Here is a 21,043-nt window from a genome sequence, read left to right as displayed (position 1 = left end):
GAGCGCGCTTTAAGTGTGCCGTGTCGTGCCGGGCCCGTTTTTGGTTGTGTTTCCACTAGGCCTATTTCTGGCCCGGAGCTACTTTTTCAATTTTTTTCTGGCCCGACAAAATCGTGGTTCTATCGGGCCCAAGAAACAAGGCTGAGTCGGGCTGAGCATGCTAAACTAGAGGGAGAATCGCTGGCAAGGGGGCTACAACTACAACAAGATGAACATATTTGACCGTGATGTAATTGTAATACACGTTTCAGAATGATGCCGAAGTAACGACACACTGATACCGGTTAGTACAAACCATGAATTAATTTAAACTGTGGGTTTTTCTCTTGAACTTTTTCCTTGTACGATGTGAGGGTCTAAGGACAGCGGGTGTTGTTTTCTCATACTGATATTCTGCACACACTGTGCTGTTGTATTTACTGTAGGGTATTTTTATTATATGTACAGCTCTTTGGCTCGACCAAACATCGTTTAAAAATGTGCTATATAAATCAAACTTGATTTGATTTGTTTCCTGAATGGAGATCGGCTAAGCTAACGTTATATATGCTCTGACCGTCCACACTCACAACAACGGCCTGCAGACATCAATAAACCAGCGACTGTATTCTCCATGACACAGACAGTCTGTGGTTTGTACTGGTTTAATGTTTGTCTAGTTTCTGAACAGATGTGAGGAGCTGTGAGCTCTGAGGGCTAAGAGCTGTGTTGGTTTTCTTTCACATTTAGCCATGTGCTGAGAGTCCCTTCCTCTGCCCTTCCTCTGCCCTTCCTCTGCCCTTCCTCTGCCCTTCCTCTGCCCTTCCTCTGCCCTTCCTCTGCCCTTCCTCTGCTCTTCCTCTGCTCTTCCTCTGCCCTTCCTCTGCTCTTCCTCTGCCCTTCCTCTGCCCTTCCTCTGCCCTTCCTCTACTCCGTTCCCAAGGTTGCTCTTGGCTGCTCTCACTGCTCTACTTTCTGCCCTCATATCTCCTCCCTTCTTCCTCTGTGTGCTGCTGTGGTGGTTATGTGTCAGACTCCGTCTGTGGGCCAAGCCTCTTCCAGCCTGAGCCCCCTGCTGTAGCTGGTCTCTTCAGAGGTACTTTCCTCAGCTGCATTGAGCTGTCACAGGTCCCACTCAGAGATCCCTATGTATACACCTCACTGTTGATCTGTGTTGTACTTTCCTTCATCCCCTGGGGAATAACTTCACTGACATTAAAGCAGACATTTAGGCAAAGCTGAGTTTGATCAGAAACATCCGTGATCTGAAACATACATGTCATGTTTGGCTGAGCCTGGTTTTTAGCCACACCCCTGCATGTTTGACAAGGCAGTGACACTGCATCCCTGTCCCTCATGGCTGACTGGCAAGTAGCTATATCCCATACTCAAAATCTGAAAATCGGCTTGTAACCTTAAGAATTGTCACCACGAACATCTTATCTTCAATTAAGTAAACTTTTTCGGGGTTTAATGCAAAGTATTAGGTTTTTATGTGTGTAAACCTCTTCAAAAACGTGTATTCTAGCCATGTACTTGCTAGCATTCTTTTAGTTATGCTCAATTTTGGCTAGAATCGTCACTACCGAAACATATGCTTAAGTTTCGGTAATTGCCATGATGGTTTCGGTCGTGACAAAATGGAATGGTAAGCAGGTAAATCCCATAGTTTTGAAATAAATGTGTTTTTAAAGTCTGAAAATCAGTTTGTTACTTTAAAGGTCTCCTATTATACTATTGTTAGGCATATATTATTGCTCTCAGATATATAAAAACATGTCTGAGGTGTTTTGCTCAAAATACCAAACGGATCACCCGTTCCAGCCTCGTTGCCCTCTCTGGTGCTGGTCCAATGCAAAACACAGTCCTGAACCTTTGTGTCATCTGTCACCTATCAGAAGTAGTCATGCAGCGATACCGAAGATATGCAGATCTTACCACTGACCTGGACCTGTGGTCTTTATAGTGGTGACATAGATTTTTGCATTATGGTAGTATTTTATATTTCATTTAACTAACCAGTTCAGAATTCCAATCTGTCCTTTACAGCAAGTAATGGCTTTATGGAAGCATGACGCTGCCTTCAGGGCATCGGGACATTACCAGTCATCAATGTTGGTGTGTTGGTATGCTGGAGCTTAACAACATAGACAAACTGTCAGAATGACATGACGTGTTTTCTGTGAACCTGTGAACCACCACATAGTTGTTGTTTTTCTACTTGCTTTTGGTGGTGTTGGGAGGAACAGAGCTAGTGTGTCCATATTTGGATAATGGCAGTTGCATGTACTTGTGCTTCTGCAGGGTTTACCGCCTCCCCTACAGCCCAGCAGCAGCAGAACCCTCAGGGCCTTAACGTGGACTTTGACTCCGTGTTTGGCAACAACACTATTGCTAACGACCTGGATTCTACAGGTAAGTGTTGTGCTCCTCCATACTCTTATATTCTTTCAATGCCCTTTGTGCGCCCCTAGACCTCATGTCCTCTACTGCCCCCTGAAGGTTTGGGGCCTAAATGGATCATGTTGAGACTATCAAAGTGCTGCACTTTGTGTCACTGTGTGGTTTCATGTGGGCTATGGATGTTCAGAGCATATTCCACATTGTTCACTGATCAGGCCTTTTGACTAATTATAAACGTGGCTTGCCCAATTATTCATGATGTACTGTACAATTAACCCGACTGATTAAGCAACCGCATTTTACACAAAGGTTACACGAGAGCTTCCTAATGTCAGAAATACTTGTTGTGAGCATTGATGTTATGCTCTACCATCATGACTGGACTGAAAGTGGCACACTTTGGAAATGTCTTGCCATCACAGACAGCGTTACATATATTTGCACTAACTTTTTATTGAAATAAGTTGATAGTTGATTGATAGTATGCAGAGACCAAGCAACATGCCTCTCGTTGGGGAGTGCACCCATTCCTGAGAGCGCTATTGTGCATGATTAGTAACAGAACCAGAACCACAAATAGTCTTCTTTATCCAAACCCGTATCTCTATGGAGGGTGGAGGTATGGAGAGTGCCTCCACTCTCCATACCTCCACCCTCCATACCTCCGCTCTCCATACCTCCACCCTCCATACCTCCACTCTCCATACCTCCGCTCTCCATACCTCCACTCTCCATACCTCCACCCTCCATACCTCCACTCTCCATACCTCCGCTCTCCATACCTCCACTCTCCATACCTCCACTCTCCATACCTCCGCTCTCCATACCTCCACTCTCCATACCTCCACCCTCCATACCTCCACTCTCCATACCTCCACCCTCCATACCTCCACCCTCCATACCTCCACCCTCCATACCTCCACTCTCTATACCTCACTTCGGTCCAGCAAGTGGTGCTATCTGGCAGCAATACATCTCAGGAACCTGTCAGAGGAGCGGTGACTGAAACCCTTACGTCAGGCCCGGTGTGGGATTGTCAACAGAAGAGCCCGTACTGGGAACACTGGCAGCCTGCAGGCCTCCCTGCTGCAGCTGAACCTGTGTGCCACTGAGACAGATGTTTTTAAAGAAATCACATTTGATACATTCATTTTGATGAACATAATCCCTTTATTGTTATTGACATGTAACCCTTTCTTTGATAATTGTACAAACAAATACACATCAATACTTTGACAGATAAATGCTACATGTTTGCCCCTGGAACGTCTTACACACCCATGGTTTGTACACTGACTGTGTTCGGCTGCTCATGGTCTCACATTATTGTTTTCTCTCCTCCCTTGTCCTGGGTCACACACTCTCTGGGCTCTTGGCTTTTTGCATGGCATATGCATGACTGGGTGAGTTGACTCGACACACACTCCCTACACAGTCTTGGCTTGATGACTTTTTCTGTGAGCACCTCTTCCTGCCTCCTCCATGCTAAACATGTTCTCCCAGTCCATGTGTTTGTGTGTAATGTATGTTGGTCCTGTATTTGTCTTTGTGTGTTGCTCTGTTATTGTATGTTTAATTGTCTTCAACTGTTTTGGGCCCCCAACCTCTCACCCTCCCCTCCCTTTCTTCCCCTTTGTCCTGCCCCCTTTTGATTAAGATGTTTTAGGTGACCTCCTCAAACCCACAGTGGCGTCCTCACCCAACCAGGGCCTGACCCTGAACGGCCACAAACTTGTTTCCAACGACCTGGACTCGTCACTTGCAAATCTAGTTGGCAGTAAGTTCCCAATTTTATGCGACCATTTAATAAATATAACCAATCATTATTGTAATACTATGAGGTATTTTTGTAAAGGTCACTATTATAGTATTATGCTGTGTTCACATCGGACGCGATGCGATTTTAGGGGCGCGATTACAGTCAATGCAAAGACGCAGACAGACGCAAATTCGCTCCGGCGGTGCGATTGACGCGAATGCCGCTGGGCGACTGAAGGGGGCCGCTCGAGTTAAATGTTTTCAACTCAAGCGTCAAATTCCCGTGACGCGTTCGGAGAGAATGTGAGCCTGGCGTTGAATCAGAAAACCAAAACATCAGCCGTTGGCTGTTAGCAGTGTTGTAGTCAAGTCACCAATTCACGAGTCCAAGTCTGAGTCACCCAAGGAGAGTCCGAGTCATCATTACCTGTGTTCGAGTCCGAGTCACCCAAGGAGTGTCCGAGTCGAGTCCGAGTCATAATTACCTGTGTCCGAGTCCAAGTCCGAGTCACCAAGGGAGAGTCGTAGTCGAGTCTGAGTCACAAGTCTTCATGTATTAATCTTCGTTGATGTATGTGTTGAAATGTAGCTGCTCCTCTACATTGCTTTTATCCTGTCATGTTATACTAATCTGTCTATTGAACTGCTGTGAAGCCAGTTTGGCTTCAATTCTTGTAATAGGTGCTATACAAATATAAAGCTTATTACTAATATTATTGTTATTATATATGAATAAACTATATTTAAATTAGTTACCTTTTAGAGAAGTGATTATATTTGCATGCCAATATTTTCCTATGGTAAAGTTTTCGTTTTGCACTTTTATTTTGATAGTAATAAGATCGGGACTCTTATTTTGAAGGGACTTTTGGTTAAATCGGTTTACTGACAAAGATTGAGCCCCAGAAAGCACATGGCTACTTGGCATGCACAAGATGTCATTCTGCATGCTAAGTAGCCATGTGTTATCGGCTGAATCTTTATTTATTGATTAGATCACGTTACTCTGATGATACTGTTCAACACAGCCTATATGTCTGAACTCGATCCTTAGAGTAATGTGTTACGGAGCCTTCTCTTCAATATTGCTTCCACATCACGCGCTGCTCTTTTCCCATGTGGAAGCAGAATGTGTGAAAGCATACAGCGCGATGCGGGGTGTTTCTCTAGACATCTCTAGACTGGAATAGCGGGGCCCAGTACGTGAACTCGCCTTGTAGGTGCACACGCCAGGATAGAGGACATCAGACTCCAGAGAAAACTTGCTTGAGTCCAAGTCGGAGCGTCAATGTACAAGTTGAGTCTGAGCATCGTGGGTGGGAAAATTCACGAGTCCAAGTCATCCTGCGTGAGAATTCACGAGTCCAAGTCGCGTCAATCAGTGCGCGAGTCAGAGTCGAGTCACGAGTCCCGAAAATCGGCACTCGAGTCCGGCCCGAGTCCAGGACTCGAGTGCTCCATCTCTGGCTGCTAGCACTCGGAGCTAAAGATAAACTGGACAGAAGGTAAACATGAACAACCCACAGACGGTCTGTGTCATGGCGAATACAGTCGCTGGTGTATTTATGTCTGTAGTTCGTTGTGAGTTTGGACGGAGAATATACAATGTTAGCTTAGCCTGATCGATCCGATCTCCATTCAGTTTTTCAACTGCCGTCTGTCTGCAGACTTGTCAAAGCGTTAATTCATGGTTTTTACTAACCGGTATCAGTATGTTGTTACTTCGGCATCACTTTGAAACGTGTATTACAATTAAATCACGTTAAAATATGTTAATTTGTTGTAGTTGGTATCTCCCACAGTCTACGGAGATAAGCACCGCCCCCTGGCCAGCGCGTCGTGTTTGAATGACTCGAATAAAAACAGCTGACAGCCGCGGTGAAACTCGAGAGATTAGAGCAATGCGAATATTCGCATCGTCCTGTGTGAACGCAGCATTAGATCTGACATTATAGTTGTGTATAACATAATTACCAAATATGTAGAATTTGCATTAACTACACAGAGTAAAAGTACAAGTAGATCAGTGTTTGTAACTTTGTTATGTTGTTTAGTTTTCACACTGCATCCATTCCTCTGCATCTGTCCTCTCTAGATCTGGGAATTAGCAATGGCACAGCAAACAAGTAAGTGTGTGATATTGAAACGTTCTAGTTTTAATACTGCCTATTAAACAGGACTAATAATCCCACTCGCTCTGCAGTGATCTTCACTGGAATCAGCCTGGTGAGAAGAAGCTGACTGGTGGAAACAACTGGCAACCCAAATCCGCTCCTTCTACCACCTGGAACCCTGCAGCCATGGTAGGCTTTCACCCATATGCCTCGTCTACAGTGTGTGGTTCTACCCCTAACTAGAAAACACTTGAGGCAACCCGGGAATACATGTGTTCTTTCAGCAGCTCTATATGCTGTGAGTCCTAACTATGGCATCTACAGTTCTCTCATCTGAACCCGGAGAATGTCTGCAGAACCAGGTCCGGACGTTGTCTCAGAAACGACACAGACTGGGGCACTGGCAAGTTTCTCAATAGTGCAATTTACAAGACATCAAAATTAAATATAAATACAACAATACAAATAGTGTAACCTCAAGTGTTAAATAGTGTTATGGCCTGGATGAAACTGTCCCCCCCCGTTTTCACCACAATCTATAGAGTTTTACGGTTAAGGGTGGGTCAACTGCCCTACCAGGCCGTGATGCAGGCGGTCAGGGTCCTCTCTATGGAGCACCTGTAGGTCAGGATCCTCTCTATGGAGCACCTGTAGGTCAGGATCCTCTCTATGGAGCACCTGTAGGTCAGGATCCTCTCTATGGAGCACCTGTAGAAGGTCAGGATCCTCTCTATGGAGCACCTGTAGGTCAGGATCCTCTCTATGGAGCACCTGTAGAAGGTCAGGATCCTCTCTATGGAGCACCTGTAGAAGGTCAGGATCCTCTCTATGGAGCACCTGTAGGTCAGGATCCTCTCTATGGAGCACCTGTTCAAGGTCAGGATCCTCTCTATGGAGCACCTGTTCAAGGTCAGGATCCTCTCTATGGAGCACCTGTTCAAGGTCAGGATCCTCTCTATGGAGCACCTGTTCAAGGTCAGGATCCTCTCTATGGAGCACCTGTTCAAGGTCAGGATGCTCTCTATGGAGCACCTGGAGAAGGTCAGGATGCTCTCTATGGAGCACCTGTAGGTCAGGATGCTCTCTATGGAGCACCTGTAGAAGGTCAGGATGCTCTCTATGGGGCACCTGGAGAAGGTCAGGATGCTCTCTATGGAGCACCTGTAGGTCAGGATGCTCTCTATGGAGCACCTGTAGGTCAGGATGCTCTCTATGGAGCACCTGTAGGTCAGGATCCTCTCTATGGAGCACCTGTAGGTCAGGATCCTCTCTATGGAGCACCTGTAGAAGGTCAGGATGCTCTCTATGGAGCACCTGTAGAAGGTCAGGATGCTCTCTATGGGCGAGGGGAGAGGGAGGCGTGGCTGGTGGGACTATTTAATCGCTATCAGAAATTGATCGTATAGAGGCGATTACACGGAGCCGTTTGACCCCCCAGAGCGTTTGACCCCCCAGAGAGTTCCGGTTGCAGATCTATCCAGCTTGGGACCCGTTATCGTTTGCAGGGTCCGTTTCTATCGTTTTGTTACGGCCTCGTGTAAACGGGGTCTTAGTCTCCTCACTCCAGCGCTGTATAGTCTGTGTCGCTGGTCTGTCCTGTTTGAGTTTCTGCCTGTCAGCAGCAGCAGCAGCTGCAGCTGGGTTTGTAGTTTACCCAAGCAGCCCAGCTCTGCTTGATTAAGCGGGTCAAATATATCAGCACTGATAAAACCTGGGAACAGAAATACAGCACTCGTGTTTTAGATGGTTACTATTGTTTCTATTGATTCCTGGTTATATCCTCCAGCCTTAACGCCTGTCCAAACTGTAGCAATAAGTTCAGGTTAATTACTTTAGCAAAAGACAATAGTCATCAGTCCAAATCATTCATCCTCATTACCTAAATGGAACATTTACCAGCTTCATCTTAAGGGTTTAAGGGTTCATTTGATTATGTATTTCTACCTCAGCATTCTCTTAGAATTCCAGCTGGCTTTTGTCCTGAAGCTGCTGCGTTGTGCAGGTTTTACTGTGGCTCAGTCCTTCATGCTGGACTTTCTCATTCTGTAATGTTGGACAGATGTCTCCCATCCAGGCGGCAGCTGTAAAGTGGGAATGCAAAAAACTGGCTGCCTTATAAAACCAACTTGTCATCGTTTTGCCAAAAACCTGGTTGCTAACAAACGCCATTGTAAAACATAAACACTGATGTTCCGCTGTAACGGTGGTGGACTCATCAGAACAGAGAGGGCGAGCTGACCAATCAGAGCACAGTGGGCTCACAGGGAGGGGGGGCAGGAGCTCCAACAAGCCGTGTAGGACAGAGAGTGAATACACAGACTATCAGAGGCTGTGAGAAACCAATGTGAGTTTGGAACATCGAACAATGTGAATCTATTCTAGTGGACCTCAACAGTGCAACTATGATCAGTGGAGATGGCCGTGACACGGGACCTTTAATGTGAGAATGTGAGACTTTGAAATGATACTTCAGTTATACTGCAGCCCCAGTCCTAGTGATCATTGTAATGCAAGCTTCCTGAGCATGAAGTGAAACAGAATGAGAACACAGGAGAGCTGCAGCATGATGGTAAACACTGAACATCTATTTTTAATGACGGCCGGATGATTGACAAAGACGCGCTGCAGCCACGCGCTGCAGCCACGAGTTGACACAACGCTGCCTCGCCGACTCTGAAGATCTCTCTCCCAGTTCCTTGCATCCGGCTCTGAGAGAATGATCCACATTGTGCAGAACAAGATACAACAGGCACAGTACTATCACTCCTTCAGGCCGGAACAGGGAGAGCAACAAGGGGCACAGCAGCCCAGGTGCTCACTGTGCTCAGTGAGGGCAGTTCAGACCGAGACGCCGGGGCAGGTTATGGGGAAGAGATTTCCCCAACAATCAGAATGGACTCACACCAACAAGTGTTCTCAGAAGCCAGAAGGAAAGAGTTGGTGACTTTAAAGGATAACCGGTTTGTGACTGAAATAAAAGAAGCCTCATCACATGCTTGTTGGCTGTGTGAGCGACGCTGGGGGAGCGACGCTGGGGGAGCGACGCTGGGGGAGCGCCGCTGGGGGAGCGACGCTGGGGGAGCGGCGCTGGGGGAGCGGCGCTGGGGGAGGCGCACCTGAACAGACGACACACTGTGAGTGAGGAGAGCCTGGTGCCATGAAGGAGCACTGTGGTCTCTGATTGGCAGCAGCGTCACGTCTGACTCACTTGTGCCTCCTGGCCAATGACTGAATAGTTAATGGAATGGATCCTCCCGAGAGGCATCAGACAAATCTGGGTTTGTTGTGACTGCAGGGGCTGCTGGCGAGGCCCAGAGAACAGGGGGGGTCTGTACTTTCCTCTCAAATCTCTTTCCACCAGGAGCACCTGCCAGTTTCCCGATTCTCCCCCAGCACTCCAACGCTCTCCCGTCTTCTTTGCGTAACCTCCGTCGTCCTCCGGTCAAAACACGTCATGTGTTTGGGTCAAAGCTGAACTCAAAACGTTTCTGGATATAAAATGATAACGTTGGTTAACATCTGGCATTATGTCATCGAACCACACGTCTGTCAGGGTACGCCGCACTACAGGCTTTCTGCAGAGGTTCTTGTGATGGGCGTGTTGCCCTCCGTCTCGAAGGCCATGTTGGTCTTCAGGGTTTCTGTTGGATTCTGCGTATCAACGCTGACTAAAGGGCTTCTTTCCTGATCCTCTAGTTTAGACGCACAGTGGTTTTGGTAGACTTAGAAGTGCCATAAACGTTCCACTTGGTGCTCTGAGCGTCTGTCGAGATTTGTTTCTGAATATGAGCCGGGTATGACTGTCCTGATTCCTGTTCTGTGTGTCACCTCAGGCGCCATCTGTCGTGGCATTCCCTCCAACCACATCTACAGGCATGATGGCATATGGCATGGTAAGTCTGCTCCGACACACACACGCACGCACGCACACACACGCTCTGTAGCATAATTAACGTAAGCTTCAGTATGTTGTTGTTATTGTGAGGGAGTAAGTGGGTATATGCAGGAGCATTGTGACGGTAATGTGTTCACTCGTGACAGTGCGTCTCCTCGTGCCCTCCAGCTGCACTGACAGCCCTTTGCACACGCTGTGGTGTCCCCACTGACGCTGTGGTGTCCCCACTGACGCTGTGGTGTCCCCACTGACGCTGTGGTGTCCCCACTGACGCTGTGGTGTCCCCACTGACGCTGTGGTGTCCCCACTCACGCTGTGGTGTCCCCACTGACGCTGTGGTGTCCCCACTGACGCTGTGGTGTCCCCACTCACGCTGTGGTGTCCCCACTGACGCTGTGGTGTCCCCACTCACGCTGTGGTGTCCCCACTGACGCTGTGGTGTCCCCACTCACGCTGTGGTGTCCCCACTGACGCTGTGGTGTCCCCACTGACGCTGTGGTGTCCCCACTCACGCTGTGGTGTCCCCACTGACGCTGTGGTGTCCTTCACAGCGTTAGAACCTTATTTTAGGAGGTGTTTGTTATTTTTGTCTGCCAGCTTTTTGTAATCCATCGGTGTGATATTATGTTCTTGGTCAGCCTCCCCAGGTGAGCTCCATGATGATGACCCAGCCTGTGATAAGGCCAGCCAACCCTTTTGGCCCCAACCCAGGCGCACAGGTAATGGACGGCCCCCCCTTCCTCACACGAGCCCGCCTGAGCCACGTTAACCTTCGTCATACACCACCCTGTGTGGTTGTTAATTGTAAACTGAATGCAACAACGCGCGTGCATGACATACACACAGTTTTATATTCTTATCGGGCACCCGCACCATAGCTTTTATTCTGAAGAAATAAACAACAAAACAAAAGTGGGTTCTGTTTTGTGATCCATCAGAATATCACAAACACCTTTTACCGTCCAAGAGTTAAAGAATGATGTCACAGAGGATCCGTTACACTAAGCTACCTTGCTGCTGGACACGGCGTCTGTGCTCCCTGCTGGAGCACTTCAGCTCTTCTGTTCTCCACACGTTGCTTGTCTGGGTACTGGTTATGCATTTCTGGGTATAACCATTTTCTCTGATCCACAATGTTGTTTTTGTTCTTTCTTACTAGATGCAGTTTATGTAACCTGAAGGAGGAGGGGTCTTACCCCAAACCCATCTGAAGATGATTTAAAACAATGTCAACTATCCAAGCAAACGTGCAGTTTGCTTCTAAGGAATGTCTCTCTCTGACAATAAAAAGCCCAAGCAGACTTGATGAACTTGGTGACTGGGAGCGGCGTCACAGTGGACATTGGCCCCGCCGTGTCCTGTGGAAGTCCTGGAAGAGAAGGGGCGTGCTGCCGTCCAACACCATGCGGACAGCCTTCAGCCCTACTCTGTCCTGGACCAAGAGAAACACAACAGCTTTCTGACACTGCTGTCTACCTGGGGAAACAGTGAGGGTGGTTGTCACGGTAACATTGGGAGTTGTCTTTTTTTTGTTCCTCTTTCCCCAGGTGAGCGAGGGAGAGTCACTTCTTTTGATTATCAATCATGATTGCCTACATAAAGCATCCCCACATTAGGAGAACAAACTCCTGAAGACATGTTTATGTATTGTTGCAGTAGACATTCCGTATGCATTGTTTGTATTTATTTATGATTACCTACAGAGAAAATGACAACAGAAAGTCACTGTACCTTGTCGCTGACCTCCAGGCGGAAGGCCTTCAGATGTATTCATGGAGTGATTGGATGTAGAGTTGCATTTTGAGTGATTGAGATGATTTTTTGAAAAATAAGTTAATATAAAATGTAAAGAGGCATTTTGCTGTTGGGTCACTAAATATCCTCTTCCCCCGCTATGGGGGTCACGCTGAGCATATGTATAAATCATAACAATGGGGGAGATTTCTACAAAAAAGGAATCTGCATTTATGCTTCTGACACGCCATTTATTCTCCCATTTAACAAGCTCCTGGCTGGCCTCGTCCGACGGGAGTGTGCAGGGTCCCTCTCATGCTCAGGTCATGTTCAATAGCAAGCACTGGGGCATTAAGGCAATGTGGCGCACCGGGGGGCTCGGGTCACACTGCTGACAGGGGGCACAAAGGGTTAATGTTAGCGGAATAGAGCGCTGTTGATCGGGGCTTTGTGTAAATCAGAACGTTTCCTGCCGTCCACACGATGGGCGAGTGCCGGCAACAAACATGATCTGAACATGAAGTGGCCCTTGATCCATAACGGAGCCGGTCTGCAGCGTGACCCTGCAGAGTCTATTTGTGTTTGTGTGATGAATAAAGTGCAGCGTCAACACTTCTCGACTCTTTTTGTTTACATTGAAATCAAGGTATTGGGCACTTCACTCATTACAAGTTAATGGCAGTCGTTTCTTTGTCCGATGTCAGGGTCTAAGGCCAGAGGGTGTCGTATTTATATTCTGTGTAAGTTCCCCTGGGACAAATGTAAAATGTTGCATTAACTTCCCAAGGAAGGACTCACAAGCTGCTCTGTGAGCCGGCCTTTCCTCATCCTGCGTTACCTGAACAAACGTTTTTTTATTGCCCTGTGCTGGGTGTGACCTACACGTGCACAGTCCAAGCGCAACAGCCATCAAACATTGAGACGGGGTATCTTGAAGTATCCAATACATGTAGGGCTTTTCTTTCGATGTGAGTCATTGTGCTCTTTCAGCCTTAGCTTCGTAAACACTTTTTCTTTGTGACAATTTGCTGCAAGTTGTTCAGGCAGGCGCGATCATTACCATGCCGAGTGTGATGGGCCATGTCAGCTGAGATATCTGTATTTGTGTTTAACATGCATGGTAAATAGATGCCTTAGGCTGCGGCCACACGAGGACGAAAACGGCTAAACGCATGGGATTAACGCAAACGCAATCGCAAACAAGCTTCCGTCCACACGCAATAGTTATCCGGATAGTGTCTGTCCACACGAGACCGCTCCGTTTAGCTCCAACCGCTGGAGAAGCTGCAGTACATATGCAGGAGCCTCTACGTGGCGCTGTAACTTCCTCCACAAAAGCAGCGAAGAAGCATGGTTGTCATGGTTGCCCTTCTGTTTATTCTCCGCGGTGGGGGCCGAGGGAACCGGGCAGAGTGTTTCGCCAGTCAACGTGTATTAAAGTTTAAATCTTCCGGACAAAATGATAAAAGTGCCGGTCAAAGGTCTTCTTTGTTATTTATTGAGCTTTAAAACAAATGAATAACGACTATATAATATAATAATAAAATACACGGAGCCTCTCTTTTCCCTCCCTCTCTTCGGACAGCGTCAGTGTCTGTCTCATGCAGCATCTGATCCAGTAATGAGTGACCCGGCCGACAGTAAAAATAAACATATTTATAACTAGTGTAGGTAGTTTGAGAGGTAATAGCTAAATAGCTAAGGGTGATGATCTGACTTGAAGTGTGTGTGTGTGTGTGTGTTGCTGCAGCGGGAGGAGCTGCAGGTGAGCAGAGCTGCGTGTCGCCGTCCTGTCAGATTAGACTTCACGCGCGTTTAGGTCCATATCGAGAGAAAGATAAATAATCTGAATTCAGGGTGCAGTTTACTTTGACGCGGGGGTGAGCAGGAGAGGCGGGGCTATTGCCTCATCATTATTGCTGTAGATGTTGCACAAACAACTGTAGCATGGTCAATAGCGTCCGGAGCACGATAGCAACTCTGCGATCCGCCATTGTTGTTGTTGTTGTTGGTGGCGAAACACTTCAGCAATGGCGCGGGGTAAGCGGAGGTGAGCAGAAGAGGTGGGGAGAGGCGGGGCTATTGCGCAATCACTATCAGTGATCTGAAAATGTTCGGATTGGGCGCACACACGGAGCCGTTTGACCCCCCAGAGAGTTGCGTATGCCTTTCTATCCACCTTGGGACCCGTTATCATTTCCTCAGTCGTTTAGTGCCGTATTCGAATTTGGTCGTTTGCGTTACTGTTTAGTGTCATATAGACCGTTCAGCCACACGAGGACGACCGAATACGGCACTAAACGACTGAGGAATCGATCTACAGCAATAATGATGAGGCAATAGCCCCACCTCTGCTGCTCACCCCCGCGTCAAAGTAAACTGCACCCTGAATTCAGATTATTTATCTTTCTCTCGATATGGGCCTAAACGCGAGTGAAGTGTAATCTGACAGGACGGAGACACGCAGCTCTGCTCACCTGCAGCTCCTCCCGCTGCAGCTAAACACACACTTCAAGTCAGATCATCACCCTTAGCTATTTTAATTACCTCTCAAACTAAACTAGTTATAAATATGTTTATTTTTACTGTCGGCCGGGTCACTCATTACTGGATCAGCTGCTGCATGAGACAGACACTGACGCTGTCCGAAGAGAGGGAGGGAAAAGAGAGGCTCCGTGTATTTTATTATTATATTATAGAGTCGTTATTCATTTGTTTTAAAGCTCAATAAATAACAAAGAATACCTTTGACCGGCACTTTTATCATTTTGTCCGGAAGATTTAAACTTTAATACACGTTGACTGGCGAAAAACTCTGCCCGGTTCCCTCGGCCCCCACCGCGGAGAATAAACAGAAGGGCAACCATGACAACCATGCTTCTTTGCTGCTTTTGTGGAGGAAGTTACAGCGCCACGTACAGGCTCCTGCATATGTACTGCAGCTTCTCCAGCGGTTGGAGCTAAACGGAGCGGTCTCGTGTGGACAGACACTATCCGGATAATTATTGCATGTGGACGGAAGCTTGTTTGCGTTTGCGTTAATCCTATGCGTTTAGCCGTTTTCGTCCGTGTGGCCGCAGCCTAAGGCATCTATTTACCATGCATGTTAAACACAAATACAGATATCTCAGCTGACATGGCCCATCACACTCGGCATGGTAATGATCGCGCCTGCCTGAACAACTTGCAGCAAATTGTCACAAAGAAAAAGTGTTTACGAAGCTAAGGCTGAAAGAGCACAATGACTCACATCGAAAGAAAAGCCCTACATGTATTGGATACTTCAAGATACCCCGTCTCAATGTTTGATGGCTGTTGCGCTTGGACTGTGCACGTGCTGCGGCCATTTCGAGTCACCATCCACACACTGGTGGCAGAGCGGCCATTCAAGCTCAACGGGAACAAGAAGCAGTCGCACGGCTGTGACATCACCGTGACGATGAGCCGTGGATTCAGTGGCCAAGTTCTTTTGTTTCTGATGTAAATGTAATCAACTACACATGTCGACAATTCCGTGCCCTTGCACAGCAGCTTCAGTGTGCGTTTTACTTTGGTTCAGTTGACAAGATATTGACTCGTCAGCTCATGAGTGGAACGTTGTTTAAACAGGAATTATACTTTTTTCCAACAAGGTAGACCACAAGCTCAAACAAATGTTTCTGAAGGTTTCAAAAACTAGGACCAATCCCATTGGGATTGCTGGCTCTCTGACGAGGGTCGGGCTCCGATACCCCACATGTGTTCCCTTCTCTGGGTCCGGTGGAGGAAATAATGATTTGATCCCTTGCCAATTTTGTAAGTTTACCCACTTACAAAGAAATGAACAGTCTATCATTTGAATGGTAGGTTTATTTTAACAGAGAGTAAGAATATCAAAAAGAATATCCAGAAATGTACATAATATAAAAGATATACATTGATTTGCATTTAACTGTGGGAAACAACTATGTCGTCCCCTTGAAACCAACAAGAATTCTGGCTCCCACAGCCCGGTCACAAGTCCCAGCCCAAACAGTCCGGTTTGATGGAAATGTTGTCGTCAGGTGGAGTTATGTTTCCGTTAGCTCGTTCCTTTTATTAGCCAGGGATCTTATGTTGCAGAAGATGAGGCACAGCTTGTATCTCCGTCTGGCGTACCCAGTATCTTCTATGTTCTTCTCCAGATCTCTGTGGGGAGAGCTGTTGTTCCGCCCATCTATCACCAGCTGTTCCCTGGTGTAAACCAGGCAGATCAGCATCAATTCAACAGGAAAAAGGAACAATAATCTCTCTCTGTACTCATGTTCAGAGAGGGTGCAGCTTAAGAATTACTCATATAAGTTACTAATAGAAAAAAAGGTAAGTAAGCTAAAAGTTGAAAATAGTACAAATATGTCAGGAGCAACTGCAACAGGCTGCACTCCGATTGGTGCATGCATTCTATTATTGCAAAGATTAAGTATTACATTTACACAAAGTTCACGAACTTGGCAAAGATATCTTTAAAAATAAAGGTTGAAATGAAAACGGCATATTACACTTGACGTTCAATACCAGCTCCATGGCGTCCCACATTCAGCTTAATCATGAAACCTCTTTTGTTAAAATATCCTATTTACTTTCAAGATTCTTACAAAATTCCTTCATAGACTCTAACACTATATTCAACTGATCATAGTTATTGAATTGGAAGGGTAGCATTACACGTGACTCCTAAACTGACATGTTTAAGAAAAGTGTGTGGAGTTTACCTTTTAATGGCAACATTCAGTACTCCAGAGAAGGTTAACTCCGTGGTCAGGTGATATATGTGCTGCTCGACCCTGATGACATTCATTCTGCTGCTAAACCCACAGGTGCATCTACAAACACACACACACACACACACACACACACAAACACACACAGACCTTCATATAAAGCCACATCCTGCTTGGCAGAGCCTGGAGAGCAGCATCAGAAGAGTCCTTGTTGTGCTGCACTTCCCCTCCGTCTGGATGCAGCGGTAGAAAGATGCACTGTGTGTGTTTGTGTGGGACTCATGATAGAAGTAATTGGCAACTAAGTAAAAGCCTTACTGTTTAAGTGAGGCCTTCCAATCCACAGCCATCTTCAGGCTGTTACACTTATCCTACCAATTCCTGATTTATAATGGAAACATGTATTTATGTATCATTCTCAAAAGACCTGAGGCCTGTTCTACGAAGCCGGTTCAACCTAACCTGGATATGTTTGAGTTAGCCGGTTGGCCTGACTCTGCCTCACAGAGGGTGACTGGCTGTCTACATGATGTGGCCTGCCCACCTGGCCACTTTCATACAGACCATACACTAATGCCACCCACTTGTCATCCTCAAGCTGCACAGCAAGAGGATGCAGATGCTCCGTCAAGAACACAAAAACTTCATTGCGAAGTTCATAAAGTCTCAGTAGCGTTTTCCCACGAGACAGCCAGCGCACGTCTGTGTGAAGCAATAGCTGATCGTGCTCTGTGCCGTTCTCATGACAAAGAGTTTCAAACAGACTGTGATTCAATGGCCGAGATTGGATTAAATGTATCATCTTCACAGCATCATCCATAACAGCACTTAAATCAGGGCTCATCCTCTTGCTAGCTAGTGCTTCACGATGAATAATACAATGCATCCATTTAATGTTGGGATTTACCTTTCTTACGTGCCCAAAAAGTCCCAATACGCGCCCCGTCATCGCAGCTGCTCCATCAGTACAGATGTGGGAGGTTTCCCGATGGCCTGGCCTGCAAAGTGGCCTGCTGGCCTGAGGATGTTTGCTATGTATGTATTGTGACCGCAACGCTGCGCAAATGTGGGTCTGACTCTGCCTCACAGAGGGTGACTGGCTGTCTACATGATGTGGCCTACCGACATGGCCACTTTCATACAGACCATACACGAATGCCCTGGATTGGTCTCTGTGTGTCATTCAAGCTCTGGAGGGTGTGTGTGTATCATAGACTGTATATGTATGTGTGGCGCGAGCGAGCGAGAGAAAGCGCGCGCACCGGTTACGTGTAGGCTATTGTTGTTGTTAGCATCTGGTGCTAGCTAGCTGTGCTAACGGATATAAGGAGCTGTTTCAACAACAAGGTGGAGGAGAGTCCTCTCCTGTCAGACTGAGAGACTGATAACTACAGCTCAGGTGAGGTAAAGGACTCTGCTGAGTATTTAGATAGTTAACTTAGTTTTCAGTGGGTCTCACGGTTTGGTCACCATTCATGTAATGTAAACACATATTTCCATTTGAAGGGAGAGTGATTAGTAAAATATGCATGAATAATAATAAAAAAACGTTAACTAGGTGAAAAAGATGTAAGATAAACTTTAAAAACTTGTTGAGAGCTAAAACTAGTCTTTGCTGCTGCCTCAAAGAGGAGAAGGGGGTGACAGGTGAGGCTGGTTCAGGAGCCCAGACACTCACAACTATAAATGAACCAAAAACAAATAAGTAAACAAGTTTCAATGTGTTTTCATATTGGATATGGTATGTTATTGGTTATGGCCATGTTTTTATGATTTTATGATGTAAATGTATACAGTTCTGTTTCATGTGGGTGTCGTCTCTCTCTTTATTTCCCCCTCAAAGTGCACCAGATTGATGCATTTAAGTCCAACATTTAAAACAAAATCTTACCGGGGGAGCATGCCCCCGGCCCCCCTATAGGATTTGAGGTCCACCCCCACTTAAAATATGTTCACATGAATAGGTTCCTAAATAGATTTGCACATTTGTTTAAATATTAACCCATCATCATATGTTTATTTTTTGGTAGTAGCTTTAGAGGGCTATCACTATGGGCAGCAACGCTGTAAAAATTGACAAATAAATCCAGCAAAATGGCACAAAAAACTGGTAGTGGCCTGGCTGGGTGTATAATTCCCGGCCTGATTTATTGTCCCAGTCCGGCCCTGTATCTGGAGCATTCGACCAATCACAAACATGGAGAAGCGTACTGACAGCGCAGCGCGTCATACTTCCTGAATGAAAAGTGAACTTTAATATTAGACATATGAAGAAGTTAAATTTTAAACATCCATGACTTAAACACTTGATCAGGATCAAAGCCACAGAGCTGCACCTGCAAGCTGAATACAGCTGGGAACAGAACAAGTGTTTGAATGCGTCCATTAACAGGTTTATGATATCACTGCCCGTCTAAAACACGATCTGACTTCAATTACATTTGACTCGAGTGTTTCGTCAACTTAATGTGTTGCTTAAAATAATACTTCTGCATCCAGTCTGTGACGCTGTGAGTGCTGCACGGCCAGATACGGCTCAGTGACTCAGATCAGGAGATATGTGATACATTATGAAGTGATATGCCGCGGACTGTACTTAATGTACTCTGATCCGGTTACTTATGTTGTGGCAGATATTTAAGTGAGCTTTCTTAACGCTAATGTTATAATAGTCAGATTGCTCTGAAGATGGGAGGTGATATTCTATTCATTTTCACGTTCACACAGACGGTGATTTGAACTGCAACAGAAGTTTAAACTGTATTTCCTTTATCCTGTAATATGACTTGATCGCTTTAAACTCTGCACACTGTTGTTATCAGCTGTTCCACCACGGTTTCTACCTCAACCTGTAATAGATGTATCCTTATTGAAACGGTTACAACTTACATTCAATGAAAAATAAAATCAATGTGCAGGCTTACGTGAACACTGTTCTACATGAACAATGGGCAGTTTATACATTAAATAAATCAACAGTATAGTGGCGATATGCTCCAAGTGGAAGCGATTCGCCATTAAAGCAAAGAGGAAGAAGTACTCCGCACAGTTGATCTCTTATCCTGGAACCTATCCTGCTTCGGAGCACAGACTAGGTTCCAGGATAAGTCACTATGGAGATCAAGCCCGCTAAAAAGTGAACCAGCTTCGTAAGACCGGAAATCCCAGAAGTTAGCTTGCTAAACGAAAATCCTGCTTCGTAGTATAGAGGCTTTGCATATTACGTCACGGGTAACGTGACGTCAGCGCAACAGCCATACTGGAGTACCAAAACAGACACTGTAATACGTCATACCTGTTCAATGCCGCAGCCATTGTTGGCTGCGGCAACAGAGGTGATCGAAACAGGGGGTCGAAGTCATTTTACAGGCTGCTAGTTGGGTGGGTAGAAGGGGGTATCATGCACCCCTCTGAAATATACTTCTAATCAGCTTTTCTAGATTGGAAAAATTGTGTAGAAAACGATTAGCTATGTTAAAAAGTTGGCAAATTGTCCCACGTATATTTTTTTCCCAAATTAGTGTTTATTTACCCTAAAAATCGAGTTTCACTCTTTTTACACCTTTCACTATATCTCAGCCATTATTGCAGATAACTGAACAAATAAGGTATCAGATCCATGTTTTCAGGGTCAAGGAACACAATAAAACTATTCTTAAAGTGATCACATGTGTCTGTGGCATGCTATTATGCTAATTAGTGAAAATAGCTTTTCAGTCTTGTACCAAGGAGAGTGTATTTTGCACCGACACAGAAATATTCTTATAATCAGTGTTTCCTAAGTGGAAAAAGTATGTAGAAAATGATGAGCTATGTTAAAATGTTGTCTGGATGTCCCACATATAACACCGTAATACGTCATACCTGTTCAATGCCGCAGCCATTGTTGGCTGCGGCAACAGAGGTGATCGAAACAGGGGGTCGAAGTCATTTTACAGGCTACACCAGGGTGAAGCAACACATGAACTTTCAAAGCGTGGCCAGGAAAAATGGCTCAATAGGATCGGACGAGAGGATCTCAAACCATCCAACCACAACTACTATACTCGTGTTTGTGGAGATCATTTCACGGCAGGTAATTGCAGGGGCGGTTCTAGGGGGGGCCAGTGCCCCCGTAACACTGACCTCTGACCCCCCTGTGGCCCCCCTAACAATGACATTTTTTTTTTTAAATGTATATTTTATGGTACCGCAGGATTTTGTTGCTGTAATGTGAGATTGTGCAGACACCCTTATGTATGTATGTATGTATGTATGTATGTATGTATGTATGTATGTAGACCCTGGCTGGTCTACCTGCATGTGCCATCCGACCTCTGCAGCTCATTCAGAATGCAGCGGCTCGTCTGGTCTTCAACCTTCCTAAATTTTCCCACACCACGCCGCGCCTCCGCTCCCTTCATTGGCTTCCGGTAACTGCT

At 46.1% G+C, this 21,043-nt stretch overlaps 1 protein-coding gene across 4 annotated transcripts; it reads left to right on the top strand.

Annotated features, from left to right (window-relative positions):
• The first annotated feature begins 2,062 nt into the window (after positions 1-2,062).
• picalma (phosphatidylinositol binding clathrin assembly protein a) lies at positions 2,063-12,495 on the top strand. Of its 4 annotated transcripts, none has more exons than XM_034099866.2 (7): positions 2,072-2,394; positions 4,040-4,159; positions 6,236-6,266; positions 6,344-6,443; positions 10,088-10,147; positions 10,788-10,868; positions 11,309-12,495. In XM_034099866.2, the coding sequence occupies exons 1-7, from the start codon at positions 2,253-2,255 to the stop codon at positions 11,321-11,323; spliced, it is 549 nt and encodes a 182-aa protein (XP_033955757.1). In that variant the 5' UTR covers positions 2,072-2,252; the 3' UTR covers positions 11,324-12,495. The 4 variants fall into 4 exon arrangements, with proteins under 4 accessions (XP_033955760.1, XP_033955757.1, XP_033955759.1 ...); XM_034099868.2 differs by having other exon boundaries at positions 2,073-2,394; positions 4,070-4,159; XM_034099867.2 differs by having other exon boundaries at positions 2,074-2,394; positions 4,049-4,159.
• The last annotated feature ends 8,548 nt before the right edge of the window (positions 12,496-21,043 follow it).

The sequence above is a fragment of the Pseudochaenichthys georgianus genome, chromosome 14 (assembly GCF_902827115.2).
Source record: "Pseudochaenichthys georgianus chromosome 14, fPseGeo1.2, whole genome shotgun sequence".
Taxonomy (NCBI): Eukaryota; Metazoa; Chordata; class Actinopteri; order Perciformes; family Channichthyidae; genus Pseudochaenichthys; species Pseudochaenichthys georgianus.
This window is presented reverse-complemented; position numbering and strand designations above follow the sequence as displayed.

What these genes read in the sequence shown, in the direction of transcription:
- picalma (XM_034099866.2), top strand. Translation starts at nt 2,253, where the DNA reads ATGGCAGTTGCATGTACTTGTGCTTCTGCAGGGTTTACCGCCTCCCCT. An exon ending in ACTTGCAAATCTAGTTGGCA is followed by an intron (nt 4,160 to 6,235) that starts GTAAGTTCCCAA and finishes TGTCCTCTCTAG; the next exon opens with ATCTGGGAATTAGCAATGGC. An exon ending in CCTGGAACCCTGCAGCCATG is followed by an intron (nt 6,444 to 10,087) that starts GTAGGCTTTCAC and finishes GTGTCACCTCAG; the next exon opens with GCGCCATCTGTCGTGGCATT.